The sequence below is a fragment of the Prionailurus viverrinus genome, chromosome B4, assembly GCF_022837055.1.
Source record: "Prionailurus viverrinus isolate Anna chromosome B4, UM_Priviv_1.0, whole genome shotgun sequence".
Classification (NCBI taxonomy): Eukaryota; Metazoa; Chordata; class Mammalia; order Carnivora; family Felidae; genus Prionailurus; species Prionailurus viverrinus.
Window position 1 is genome coordinate 124,501,832 of NC_062567.1, and position 14,627 is coordinate 124,516,458.

The 14,627-nt window shown below is 48.3% G+C and overlaps 1 protein-coding gene across 6 annotated transcripts in view; it reads left to right on the plus strand.

Moving 5' to 3' along the window:
• The window catches only part of ABTB3 (ankyrin repeat and BTB domain containing 3), a 316,171-nt gene that overhangs the window by 228,633 nt on the left and 72,911 nt on the right, over window positions 1-14,627 (plus strand). For 5 of the 6 annotated variants that reach the window (XM_047868093.1, XM_047868094.1, XM_047868097.1 and 2 more), the window contains one exon: window positions 8,707-8,859. In XM_047868093.1, the coding sequence (XP_047724049.1) occupies window positions 8,707-8,859 (153 nt within the window). Of the gene's footprint in view, window positions 1-8,391; window positions 8,536-8,706; window positions 8,860-14,627 lie in introns of those variants that run through there. The other variant, XM_047868098.1, reaches the window with a different exon arrangement.

A 14,627-nucleotide genomic window follows, 5' to 3' on the forward strand; every position in this document is an offset into this window, starting at 1 on the left:
TTCTCTGCAGCCTGAGACTTAACAAATAACAAAGATGTAGAGTCAAAGCCACACAATGTATAAAGGAAAGGCCTAGCAACTGCAGAGGTTCGCCTTGATTTAAAAAGCAAAGACAGGAGTGGTGTAGCAAGGCTCTCCCTCCGCCAGCCCAGAGAACACTCGAGTGATGCTAAAAACCACGCCAGTGATGCTGATGAGTGAATATGCCACCTGCTGAACATTTCTTGGTGCCAGGCTGTATACACCAATCCATTCAATTCTGATAGTGCCCTCTGTCTTAGTTTCCTGTGGCTGCTATTAAAAAAAAATTGCCACAGACGTGAAGACTCCAGACAATACAGATTTATTGTCTTACGGTTCAGGAGGTCAGAAGTATGAAATCTGACTCACTGGGCTAAAGTGAAGGTGTCAGCAGGGCTGGTACCTTCCAGAGGCTCCAGGGGAGGATCACTTGGCCTGTTCTAGCTTCAGAAGGGCGCCTGCATTCCATGGCTCATGGCCCCTTTCCTCCATTCATCCAGTTACTTCTCATGTCCTCACATCTCCTACTCCCTTCTAGTTTTTAAGAAATGTTTATTTATTTATTTTGAGAGAGAGAGAGAGAGAGAGTTAAAGCAGGGGAGGGGCAGAGAGATGGAGGCAGAGAATCCCAAGCAGGCTTCACATTGTCAGTGTGGAGCTGGACACGGAGTTTGAACTCGGGAACTGTGAGATCATGACCTGAGCCAAAACCAAGAATAGATGCATAACCCACCCAGGTGTCCTATTCTCCCTTCTTTGACCTTCTCTCCTCTCTCTGCTAAGGACTTGTGATTGCATTTAGGGCCCACCTGGATGATTCCAGATAGCCTTTTCTTCTCAAAATCCTTAACTTATAATCACATGTGCAAAGACAATTTTGCCAGATAAGGTAACATTGACGAGTTCTAGGCATTAGGAGGGAGACATCTTTGGGGGGATTATGCAGCCCACCACACCCTGTTGAGCAGCTACTGTTATTATCCCCATTTTCCCCTGAGAGAACTCAGGCACAACAATTGAAACACCTTGTTCAAGGTCACACAGCCAGAAGGTGGAGCTGGAATCCAGCTCTGGGTCAGCTTCTCTCCAAAGCCCGAGGTTCTAATCCCAACCTCTGCCCTGCACGGCCTCCAGATGACTTTGAACTCACCCGCTGTTGTCAGTAGGTTCAACGAAATGAACTGAAAACCGTCAGCTCTCTAAAGAGTTGGAGCTACCACAGACCAAAACCTCAAGGGCAAGGCAGGACTTAAGTCAAACCACAGGTGTATTGGTCTTCTAGGGCTTCTGTAACAAATTAACACAGGCTAGGCGCCTTGAATAAAAGAAACTTATTTTCTCACAGTGCTGGAGGCTGGAAGTCCAAGATCCAGGTGTCAGCGGATTTGATTTTTTTTTCCCCAAGGCCTCTCTCCTTGGCTTGCAGATGGCTGTCTCTTGCTACCTTTTTCACATCGTGCCCTGATGTGCACACACACCCTTGGTGTCTCTCTGTGTCCTAATCTCCTCTTCTTTTAATTTTAAATTTGCTTATTTATTTTTAGAGAGCGCGCATGTGAGCTGGGAGAGGCAGAGAGAGAGGGAGAGAGAGAATCCCAAGCAGGCCCCGCACTGCCAGCGTGGAGCCCGATGTGGGGCTCAAACCCATGAACCATGAGATCATGCCCTGAGCCAAAATCAAGAGTTGGACGCTTAACCAACTGAGCCACCCAGGTGTCCCCTAATCTCCTCCTCGTATGGGGATATCAGTCATACTGAATTAGGGCCCAGCCTAATGGCCTCATTTTAAAAATTACATTCCGAGGTGCTGGGAATTAGGGCTTCAACATAAGCGTTTGGAGGGGATACAGTGCAGCCCTTATGCAGAGGTATTCTCTGCCCTCAGAAACAAGGCAGTTTATGTGTCTGAGGTGAGTTCCAGAGCCCTGTGGACGCCTTCATTCTCAGCTTAAATGCTGGTGCTTTGTTCCTCATCACCCTGTTTCCGCACTAACCCGCTGTGACCCTATCGGTCCCCCGGCTTTGTGATCCTATTGGTTTCCTATGGCTGCTGTAATGAGTCCCCACAAACCTGGTGGGTTAAAACAACACACATTTATTCTCCAGGTGTTAGCAGGGCTGTTCTCTTCCGGAAGCTCTGAGGGAAGAATCCATTTTCTCACCTTTCCGGCTTCTAGAACTACACCTCTTGGCTTGTGCCCCCGTCCTCTATCTTCAAAGCCCGCAACAGAGCATCTTGCTTCACTATCACCTGTGCCAGATCTCCCTGTTTCTCTTTTATAAGGACCCCGATGCCTGCACGTAGAGCCCACCTGGATAATCCAGGGTGCTTTTCCCTTTTCACAATCTTAACTGAATTACATCAGCAGTCTCTTTTGCTGTCAACATTCACAGGCTCCAGGGGATAGGACTTGATATCTTGGGGGTTCTTATTCAGCCTACCACCATGAGTTTTCCTCATTCATGTCCTGGCCACCCCTGTCATCCCTGGAGGGCCAGTATAGGAGATGATGCATGAGTGAAAGCCCTTGGTGAGCTGCAAAGGTTTTTTCCACCTCAGGGCCTTTGCACAGTTAATGCTGCCTGTAACATCCATGTCTTTACACACTCATTCACAGATGCCAATTCCTTCTTGTCTTTGAGGTCTTGTTACCTCCTCAGAGAGGCCTTCACATTGCTCCACCTAAACCCTGTTTTATTCTCTGTCCCAGCACTGACTCTGATCACAGTTTGTAATTGCTTTATTACTTGTTGGTTTATATGTTCCTTATCTGTGTTATCCCTGTTAGACTGTTAGTTCTGTGAGATCAAGGACCTGACAAGTCCTGTTCTCTGCTCTATCTCCGGCTCCTGGAAGCGTGCCTACAGCATGGGTGCTCTCTAAAGGATTGTTGGATGAATGAGTGACGTTAACAGAGGACATTTCATCAGTTACACACCCATGACATGGTTTGGGTTGTATTCTTGACCTGATTCTTGAGGTACTGCCTCTGGGGATGCCTGTGGTTCAGTGTTCCCCAAATGCAACCATGACCTCCTTGTGGGAGGGCCCTATTTTCTAATCTCTCCAAAGCTTTCTGTCCCCATCATTGAGATCTTCACGTGCTTCTGCCCATCTTCAGGGCGTCTTCCTCAGCCCCCAGGAAACTGGCTATATTTCAATATACTCCAAGAATTTTAGAGGAGGAAGGAACTGAATAGACCCAGGGTCGGCCAACTATGACCCGCCATCTGATTTTGTGAAGAAAGTTTTCGTGGAACACAGCCAGGTTCTTTCACTGATGTACTGTCGGGGTCTGCTTTCACACTATAATGGCTGGGTTGAGTGGCTGAGTCGGAGACTCTATGGCCTACAAAGCCTAATATATTTACTATCTGGCCTTGTGCAGAGAAGGTTTGCTGACTCCTGAAACAGACCATCTGATCCAAGCCCATCCACTTTATCGATGAAAACACTGAGAACCTGTTTTCAGACCAGAGCCAGAACCCTGCCATGGGCTCTTCTGGCAGATTCAGGGCTAGAATCCGGTTCTGCCGGACCCCAGACAAACCAGGCTTCTCCCACATACCCAGCCATCCCCCTTAGCACCCAGCCCCTCCCCGCCCAAACTCCCTTTCAAATCTTGGCAGTCACCCTCCTCACCAGCTTTCTCTTCAGTGTTTCAGAAAGGCCCCACCCATGTATCTTCTCCATCTCCCACCACTCGAATTGGGGCCCAACAACCTTCCTTAGCCGACTTGCTCTCTTGATGCTACAAGAAGCCCACCTCTAGGCTTTCTCTTCCCTTCTAGAATCCCTGGTCCCAACCCCACAGACCTTCTCTTCGAACACCACAGCAAAGATTTCAATGGCCACTGCCCTGGTTGAGTTGACCGTGCCCTCCCTCTATTCACCTCAGGCCACCCAGTTGGAGTTATCAAACCCCAGAAGGAGCTTATTTAGAATGCACGTGCCCAAAGTTAGAGAGGGAGAGAGCCAAACCATAGAAACTCTTAAAAACTGAGAATAAAATGAGGGTTGATGGGGGGTGGGAGGTAGGGGAAAGTGGGTGATGGGCATTGAGGAGGGCACCTGTTGGGATGAGCACTGGGTGTTGTATGGAAACCAATTTGACAATAAATTTCATATTAAAAAAAATAGAATGCACGTGCCCTGGGGCACCTGGGTGGCTCAGTCAGTTGGGTGTCCGACTTCAGCTCAGGTCATGATCTCACGTGAGTTTGTGGGTTTGAGCCCCGCGTCAGGCTCTGTGCCGACAGCTCTGAGCCTGGAGCCTGCTTCAGATCCTGTGTCTCCCTCTCCCTCTGCCCCTCCCCTGCTCATGCTCTGTCTCACTCTGTCTCTCAAAAATAAATAAATGTTAAAAAAAAAAAAATTTAGAATGCACATGCCCAGACCCCACCCCAGACTTGTTAAACCAAAACTCTGGGGGTGAATCAGGGCCTGGGGAATTTTCAGACATACGCACAGTACCCCGTGATTCTGTTGTGGAGCACACAGTCTAAGATTAACCACTTCACTGAGCCATGGGCTTCACAAGCCTCCTGTAGGCTTTAGTCACTGTAGACAACTTCAGAACAAAGTCGGTAGTCAATGGAACACGGTTCTCTTCAAAAATACATCAGGAGAATGCAGCCTTTCTCCTTCCGTTTCCTGAATCCTCTCCTTAACTCAAGGCCCTAGAATTCTTTCCCGTCTCCAAACTCCTCCAAAAGAAACATCACAAAATAACACTTTTCCCCCCTCTGAGTAGACAGGATAAGAAGATTTTTAAATGAGTTGCTGGCAAAGAACTCATGCGCTTATAAACTATTGAGGTCAGGGTGATGGAGAGAGAGAAGGCAATGGTGAAAGGAGAATAGGTACAGAGAAAAGTCCAGAGCAGGCTGGAATCCTAGGGTTCAAGGTTTCTTCTTCTGGTGCTCGCCAGCTGTCTTGATACAGGTGTTATTTTGAAGACAGCAGTGTCTCTTTCTCTCCTCTTCAGTATTCATCAGGAGCTGGCAGCGTGCCCTGGGCCTCGCACCTCACATAAAAGGCAGAAGCCGAAGGGCAGTCTGCAGTAGAGACGGGACGCAGCCCCCCAGGGGCTGAGAGTTCTGGGCTGCGCTTGGGGGGCAACGAGCAAAGGAAAGGCCAGATGGGATGGCGGCTGCCTTGGAAAAACAACCCAGAGGAGAGTTCTCTGAGCGCTCGGGGCTGGTTTCTACAGCGACGGAGACATGGTGACAAAAATAAGTCCGGCTCACCTGAGACAGTAGAATCCAATTCAATTCCAAGTCAGTGTGTTTATTGAGTGCCTGATTCAGTTTAGGTGATGGAGAGAACGAGAGAATGAGGGCGACAGCCTAAGCAGCGGGCTGACTCAGGCAGAAATTCCCTGGGAGACTGCCTCCCAGGTCCATGGGTCCAGAAACTCGATTGTATCCATTGTACCCGGTAGGAAATCGGTAAATCTTTGTCTGTCTGGTGAACAAGTATTTATTAAGTGCTTCCAGCCTGCCAGGGCCGTCCTGGGGCCGTGGCTGAATCAGTGAATCTAGCAGGCCCAGGTCCCTGCCCCCAATGGAGTTTACATTCTTCTACTGGGACATCTGCAAGGCCAGTGGGTAAGGTCAGTGGAGTGGGGTCTATGATAGGAGGGGTCCACTGGGAGTGGATCATCAGGAGGAATGTTTAGGGTAGGGTAGGATTTGCTCTGTAGTTGGAAGGGTAAGTGGGGTGTGGATTTTTAAAAAGCTGGAGGCCTTACAGACAGGGGACTGAGCTGCGTGGCCGGAAATGAAGATAGTGTGCCATGGAAATTCTGTGACCAGATCAGCTCGTTCTTCTGGGGCAACAGGTGCATGCTGGTAACAGAGCGCCTGCTGGGAAGTTAGACAAGAGAATGTCAGTACCACATGGGGTTATGGCACACAGGCTGTGTACTCAGACATCTTGGCTGTAACTCCTAGCTCTCACACTTGCTAACCTTGTAATCCAAGGCATGCTACTTAACCTCAATAAACGTCATTCTCCTCATGGAGAAGATAGGCGTAGTCACAACTAGCTTATAGGTTGGTCCTAAGCATTTCAAGGAGATCATGAATGGGATTAATTGAGAACGACTGTAAAAAAGCTTAGCTGTTGAATGTTAACATTGGATATACAGCTTGCTCTCTAGCAAACTGGAACTCGCCACCAAAAACTTGGTAGGGAGCTCAGGATGCCTGTATGCAGTTTGTTGCCTTGGCAACCCTCCATTTACGACCCTCTTTCCACCCTGTGGCAGCCATGCTGGACTGAATGGCAGCACTGGGGTCAAGGTGAGGCAGGAGAGGTGCCTAGAACATATTTGCATGACCTGGCCTCCTTCAATTTTGCACCCTGAGTGCCCTGCTTGCCTCAGCCTAACCATGGTTCTGCCGAATACAGGAAACATTTTTGGTCTGCACGTTTGTGTGAAATCTGCATTTCTCAAAGTGTGTTCTTTGGCCTACTTAAGTCAGCATCATAGGGGCTGCTTATTAAAATTATATTTGTGGGGGATGCCTGGGTGGCTCAGTCGGTTAAGCGTCCGACTTCGGCTCAGGTGTGACGATCTCATGGTTCATGAGTTTGAGCCCTGCGTCGGGCTCTGTGCTGACAGCTCAGAGCCTGGAGCCTGTTTCAGATTCTGTGTCTCCCTCTCTCTCTCTGCCCCTCCCCCACTTGCACTCTGTCTCTCTCTCAAAAATAAAAAATAAAAATAAAAAAATAAAAAATTATATTGATGGACCTGACAAAATCAGCATCTCTGGAGATGAGGCGGGTGGGGCGGGTGTGCATTTTAACACACACACACACACACACACACACGCACACGCACACGCACTTGCACATTCCCAGGCCCTCCACCAGCCCTAGAGCAGAAGTTCTTTTTGTGTGTGTGTGATAATAATAGCATTATTTTATCTTTTTTTATTTTTTATTTTTTAAAATTTACATCCAAATTAGTTAGCATATAGTGCAACAATGATTTCAGGAGTAGATTCCTTAATGCCCCTTACCCACTTAGCCCATCCCCCCCCCCACAACCCATCCAGCAACCCTCAGTTTGTTCTCCATATTTATGAGCCTTTTCTGTTTTGTCCCCCTCCCTGTTTTTATGTTATTTTTGCTTCCCTTCCCTTGTGTTCATCTGTTCTGTGTCTTAAAGTCCTCATATGAGTGAAGTCCTATGATATTTGTCTTTCTCCGACTAATTTCACTTAGCATAATACCCTCCAGTTCCATCCATGTAGTTGCAAATGGCAAGATTTCATTCTTTTTGATTGCCGAGTAATACTCCATTGTGTGTGTGTGTGTGTGTGTGTGTGTGTGTGTGTGTGTGTGTGTATACCACATCTTCTTTATCCATTCATCCATCGATGGATATTCAGGCTCTTTCCATACTTTGACTCTTGTTGATAGTGCTGCTATAACATGGGGGTGCATGTGTCCCTTCGAAACAGCACACCTGTATCCCTTGGATAAATGCCTAGTAGTGCAATTGCTGGGTCATAGAGCAGTTCTATTTTTAGCTTTTTGAGGAACCTCCATACTGTTTTCCAGAGTGGCTGCACCAGCTTGCATTCCTATAGAGCATAAGTTCTTTGAGTGTGACCCCAGACCAGCAGTATCTACATCACACAGAAACTCATTAGAAATGCAGATTCTTGTCTACCTCCCCAAGCTACTGGATCAGACACCTTGTGGGTGGGGCCCAGCAATCTGTATTTTAACAAGCCCTCCAGATAATTTTGATGTGCAATGAAGTCACCCCTTGGGGGGGGGGGGGTAAAAGCTGCCAGTATCCAGCCCCATCCTAGATGAATTCAATCAGAATCCCTGAGATAGGGCTCCCCGGCCAACCCAGCGATCCTAATGGGAGGACAGAGTTTGTAATCATCACTGGAAGAAACAGGAAGTTGGCACAAATGTATTACACTTACAAAGTACGGTCAGCCTGGGGCAGGGTCTCAGTTAATTCTTGCAACAAGCTGGCCCCTGCTGTGGTCTCGTTAGCTGGTGAGGAACCTGAGACTCCCGGAGCTTCAGGGGGTGTGGCCAGGCCCCCAGGCGCCGGCAGTTGTGCTGGCTGTGCTGGGCAGAGCCACCTGGCTCAGGGAAGACTGCGTGGGGTCTTGGATCTTTGCTTTTGGAAGCGTGGTGCTCAGGCAGAGCTGGGGCTGGGAGAGCTCCACGAGGGGAGCCAGGGGAGATGGGAGGGGAGATTTGGAGGACACCTTAGGGCCGGATCCAGAATGGGGAGTTCCAAGTACCAATAACCCCAGGCGTTTTTTGGGTTTTCTACTAAGTGCCAGCCCCTGTGCTTGGTGCTTTAAGTGAGCCATCTCCTGTGTGTTCACATGATCTCTGAGGGAGATAACACTCGCAGGATAGTCACACGGTATCCCTGTTTTGCAGATGAGGAAACTGAGGCCCAAAGACTCCGGAGAGTCTGCCCCGGGGTCGCCGGTGCGGTCACCCGTGCGATCAGGATGTCTCCAAAGGTTCTCCCACCACACGGGGATTCAGAGTCAGGGTCCCCAGGGAAAGCGGGGTGGGGGTGGGGGGGGCTCAGGGGCGGGGGTGGGGGGTGGGGGCCGGCGAGCAGGAGGTGGGGCTGAGCCGGCAGCCCCCGCCACCCGGCCGCCCTAACGCTCTCGCGTCCTCCCGCGCAGGCCCTTCCTCGTGCTGCCGCCGCTGATGGAGTGGATCCGGGTGGCCGTGGCGCACGCCGGCCACCGCCGCAGCTTCTCCATGGACAGCGACGACGTCCGCCAGGCGGCCCGGCTGCTGCTGCCCGGCGTGGACTGCGAGCCGCGCCAGCTCAGGTAGGGCCGGGCCGGGGCGCAGCGAGGGGCGTCCTCCCCGGGGAGGGGGGGGGAGGGCGGGACCGCCGGCCGAGCCCCGCCCGGCGCCCGCCGTGCGCCCCGCAGACTGTTGAAATGACAGGATAAGCGGGTCCCCGCACTTCCAGGGATGGAGGAGGACGGGAGCAAGGCGTGTTGGGAACGCTCCGCTCTTGGATGACCAGTTATCGGCCTGCCTGTTTCTGTTCACATTCTTTGAGTCTCATTCTCCTCCTCTCCCTCCCTCTCTCCCTCTTCCCTCACTCCAAGAGAAAGAAATTATGGTCTTCCTGTAGTTTTCCAACAAAATCTTGCACAGTTAAATTGCTGGCTGGGTGAAAGCACATCTCTGCTTTTTCACATCCGTAGGGATGGCGGGAGCCCTCTATTTCCCCGCCTGTAACCCCGTCTCTCCCCCATCAGGGTGGGAATTTTTCTTGGGCCACTCGGGGACACCCCCCCCCCCTTGCATGGGGGCTCATTTTTATCCAAAGCAAAAGAAAGAAAATAAACCACTCAGCTGAGTCAAAACCTGGGGTCTAAATGCAAAACAGCAGGAAGCTCAGAGGTGTGTATGCATATGTGTGCTGTCTTCCTTCCGGGTGGTCATTGTCACTATTTTCTTTCTATTTTTCTTTCTTCCTCCCCCCGGCTTTATTAATATATAGTTGACATATAACATTGTGGACCTGTAAGGTGTACAAGCTGTTGGTTTGATACATTTATATATTGCAACATGATTACCACCTTTAAGAGTGTTGGCCAACACCTCCATTCCATCACATGATGACCATTTCCTTTTTGGGGTGAGACCATTTAAGACCCACTCTCTTAGCAATAGCAACTTTCAAGTATATGATACAGTATTATTGGCTATAATCACCATACTGTAGATTAGATCCCCAGAACTTAGTCATCTTATAACAGGAAGTTGGCACCCTTGGACCAACATGTCCCCATGTCTCCCACCCTCTTGCCCCCGGTAACCACCATTCTACTCTCCGTCTCTCTCAGCTCTGTTTAGAGTCCACATATAAATGAGAGCACACAGTATTTGCCTTTCTCTGTCTGACTTATTTAACTTAGCATAATGCCCTCAGGATCCATCCAAGCTGATGGAAACGCTGGGGTTTCCTTTCTTCTCGTGGCTGAATAATATTCCATTATGTACGTATATATTTTTTTCACATCTTCTTTCTCCATTCATCCATTGATACTTAGGTTGTTTCCATATCTTGGCTATTGTGGCTAATGCTGTATTGGAACGTGGGGGTACAGATGTCTCTTTGCAATCCTGTTTTCATTTCCTTTGGATATCAACCCACAAGTGGGATTACTGTATCCCATGGTAGTTCTATTTTTAATTTTTTGAGGCACTTTCACACTGTTTTCTATCATGGAATGGTGGCTGTACCAATATACATTTCTACCAAGAGTGCCCAGGGGTTCCCTTTTCTCCACATCCTCACCAACACTTGTTATTTCTTAGCTTTTGGATAGCTAGCCGTTCTAACAAGGGTGTGCTGATAACTCATTGTGATTTTGATTTGCATTCCTGAGCATGTGGGGTTTCTAAACAGTTTGGGGTTTTTTTTCCCCTTAGTGTGTGAGGTCTCTGAGTTCTTGGGTGTCTGTGTCCCTGAAGTGTAATGTTTCTGAGCTGTTGGGGGTCTGTATCCCAGATTTGGGGTCTCCCAGCCATTTAGTATGGTCCGCGCAGGATTGGAAGTCCCTCGATTCTTTGTGGGTTCTGCATCCTGGATGTGTGGACTCTGAACCCAGAGTGAGAGTTCTCTGAGCTGTTTAAAGGGTCTGTATCAATGTGTGAGATCTACTGGCTGGTTGGAGCCTTTGTTCTTGAGGGCCCTGAACTGGCTGGCTGTTTCCCCAGGTGTAAGGCCTCTGGCTATCTGGGAGTTTGTATTCTCGGTATATGATCTGCAAGGCAGCTTCAGGTATGTGTCCAAGATATGTCCATCTGTAGGTCTCTGTGCTGTTTCTGTATCTGTTTTCAGATTGTGAGGTCTCTGAAGTATTAGCCAGTCTGTACACAGAGTATAGCATTCTGAACACTTGGGTATGTGCGTCCGATAGAGTGAATCCCTTAAGCCATTTGCTGGTCTTTGCAGGACTATGTTTATGAGCTGTGTGGGCATCTTCGTTCAGAGTTTGAGAGCTCTGAGACGTTCGGGTGTCTTGTCCGAGGTGTGAGTTGTTGAGCAGTTTGAGGGTCTTCATGTCAGAGTTTGAGGTCTCTGAGTTGTTTGTTAAATGTTTCACATCCATCTGCTATTGGGGATTTGTGAGGAAGAGTGGAGTTTCTGAACTTTTTGATGGTCTGTGTTTCAAGATACGAATTTAAAATATGTAAAGAACTCATACAAGTCAGTAACAAAAAAACAATCTGATTATAAAATGGGCAGAAGATCTGAACAGGCATATTTCCAAAGAGGACGTCCAGATGGCCACCAAGCACATGAAGAGTTACTCAGCATTGCTCCTCATCCAGAAAATGCAAATCAGACCCACAGGGAGATATCCCCTGACACCAGTCAGAATGACTATTAGCAAAAAGACAAGAAACAGGTGTCAGCGAGGATGTGGAGGAAAAGGAACCCTCGTGCAGCGTTGGTGGAAATGCAGACTATGGCAGCCACCGTGGAAAACGGTAATGGAGGTGCCTCAAAAAATTAAAATTAGGGTTACCACAGGATGCGGCAATGCCACATTGCTGGGTATCCGGCCGAAGAAACAAAAACACGAATTGGAAAAAATATATATGCATCCCTATGTTTACTGCACATTATTTATAAGCTAAAACATGGAGACAACCTATGTCCATCGATGGATGAATGGATAAACAAGATGTGGTGTTTATACACAGTGGAATACGATGCAGCCATAAAAACCAATGAAATCTTGGTTTGCAACAACATGGACGGACCTTGAGGGTATTAGGCTAAGTGAAATGAGTCAAACAGAGAAAGACAAATAACCACATGCTTTCACTTATGTGTGGAATCTAGGGAAGGAAAAAAAAAAAAAAACCCAGACTCATAGATACAAAAAACAGATTAGTGGCTGCCAGAGGAGGGTAATGAGCAGCAGGCAAAATGGGTAAAGGGGATTAAAAAGTTCTGGGGCGCCTGGATGGCTCAGCTGGTTAAGTCTCTGACTTCAGCTCAGGTCATGATCTCGCGGCCTGTGAGTTTGAGCCCCACGTCGGGCTCTGTGCTGACAGCTGGGATCCTGAAGCCTGCTTCGGGTTCTGGGTCTGCCTCTCAATCTGCCTCTTCCTCACTCACACTGTCTCAAAAATGAATTAATGTGTAAAAACAATTTAAAAAAAAAGTACAGGCTTCTAGTTATAAAATAAGTAAGTCACGGGGATGAAGAATATAGTCCGTAATATGTATTAACTGGGGCGCCTGAGTGGCTCAGTCGATTGAGTGTCCGACTTCGGTTCAGGTCATGATCTCACAGTTCGTGAGTTTGAGCCCCGCGTTGGGTTCTGGGCTGACAGCTCAGAGCCTGGAGCCTGCTTCGGATTCTGTGTCCCCCTCTGTCTCCGCCCCACCCCTGCTTGTGCTGTCTCTCTTTCAAAAATGAATAAACATATAAAAAAATTTTTTAATAATAATAATACGTATTTTAACTTTGTAAGATGACAGATGGTAACCACACTTATGGTGGCTACTATTTCACAATGTATAACAAGTGTTAAATCACTGTATTATGTACATCTGAAGCTAATATAATACATCGGTCATGCCTCAAAAAATAAAAATAAATTTAGAAAACACCTTAGGACAGACATCTTCAAAGATTTCAGAGGCCTCACACCCTGAACACATACTCGAGATACTTCAGAGGCAAACTTTGAAACCCACACCTTAATGAGTTTGCAGACCTCATACCTTGAATACAGAAGCCCAGAGGCCACAGATTCAAACTTGGAACACAAACCCTCAAAGAGCTTAGAGACTTCACACACTGAACACACATTGTGAAAGACTTTGAACTCATACATAGTCACTATTTTCAAATCCCCACTGTGCACCCAATGAGAAACTGCCCTTCCTCTGAAATCCATCTGGCCCAATCGTGTGACCAGGCCACAGAGATTTCCACCCTTCTGATCTGATTGGGGTCTTCCAGGAAATAGAGGGTTTACAGCATAAAACAGAGCCCGCCCCCACCCCGGAAACCCCAGAGATGCCCCTTGGCCCAGGAACATACGGGGGCTGATCAAGTCACCATTGCTGGCCTTTATTAAATGCTTTACCATATTCTGGGCACTGTTTGAAGTGCTTTACACAGATTCATTAATATCTAATATTCTCCAAACCTTACGAAGTGGATACTGTTATTGTGTCCACTTTACAGATAAGGAAACTGAGGCACAGATAGGTTGAGTAACATGACCCAGGTCATAGGACTCGTAAGTGGTGAAGCCAGGACATGGATGTAGGTGCCCCAGACCCCCAGGCCCGTAGTTCTGACCACTCAGGTTTCTGTCTAGGCAGCTCCTGCCTACACTGTCATCCCATAAGGGATGACCTTGTCACCTAGAATAATGGCAGGTCTTGGGGAGATGCTAAGGGGCGGCCATTTATTTAGCACCTACTGTGTGCCAGTTATCTCCCCATTTTACAGATTAGGAGGCTGTTGGTGGGACACTTTATAGATGGAGGTACCAGGGGTGGGATCCTTGTGGCTCATGCTCCAAAGCCCATCCTTTGCCCACTAGACTCCCCTGCTCCCTGTGTCCTCGGGGTGGCACCTTATCTGCCTGCTTTCTCCCACCACCCTTGCCTGCCATCACCAGCTCGAATCTGACTTGACCTTGAGGCTCCAGCTCTTCTCTTTGCAACAGTCCTGAGTCTGCTGCGTGTCAGGCAAAGTAAGGTATTGGACCTTACTGTGCCGGGCACTGTCTTCGTGGCATGCAGTCGCCAACAATTGTGCAAGGCAGACTTTTTTATCCCATTTTACAGATAGGAAGGCTGAGGCTAATGGAGGTAATGGAACTTGCCTGAAGTCACACAGCTACTGTGAGGCAGATGAGTTCTAGAATGGAGGACCTGGCCAGTGGAGGTAACAACACTGTCTCCTTGGCTCTCTCCCCTCCCCCCACTCCCAGACATTCACCTTCCAAGTTGCCAGGTAGGCTCCAGGTTCTGAGCCCAGCCAAGCTGAGCTCGCTTCTCTAAGTAAACAGTCCTAGAAAAGTGCGGGTCATTGGGGCTTCTAACAAACGCAGGAACTTGGGATCTCGGTGCTGGTGACTAGAGTGTCAGTGACTATTAGCACATATAATTACCTACCAGCTGGCCGAGGTTTCCTGGTGGGAGGCAGCCTGGATACCAGCTGGGACAGAGCAACCAGAGTCAAGGATTCTCAGGTCTGATGCTAGTACAGCCATTGATTTTCAGAGTGACCTTGGCCAAATGCTGCTGGAGCTCTGCTTTTGTCTTTATTCGGCTACAGTAAAGCCTCACCATGGTGATGGGGTTTATTCAAAAGGAACACCATTTGATGCGGCTGCAGTTTGTAAGCTGACAGGGGTGACCCATTTATTCTTCCTTAATTAAAATATCAGATAATGTAAACCTGGGAAATTCAGCCTTTTATTTCTTCTCTTTTTCCTCTCCTTTGGGAGGTGGGGGAGGGGGCCCGTAGAATAAAAGAAAGAACAAATAATACATGCGGGCAGGGTTTTACATTTTCTTATTAATAATTGGTCTTGA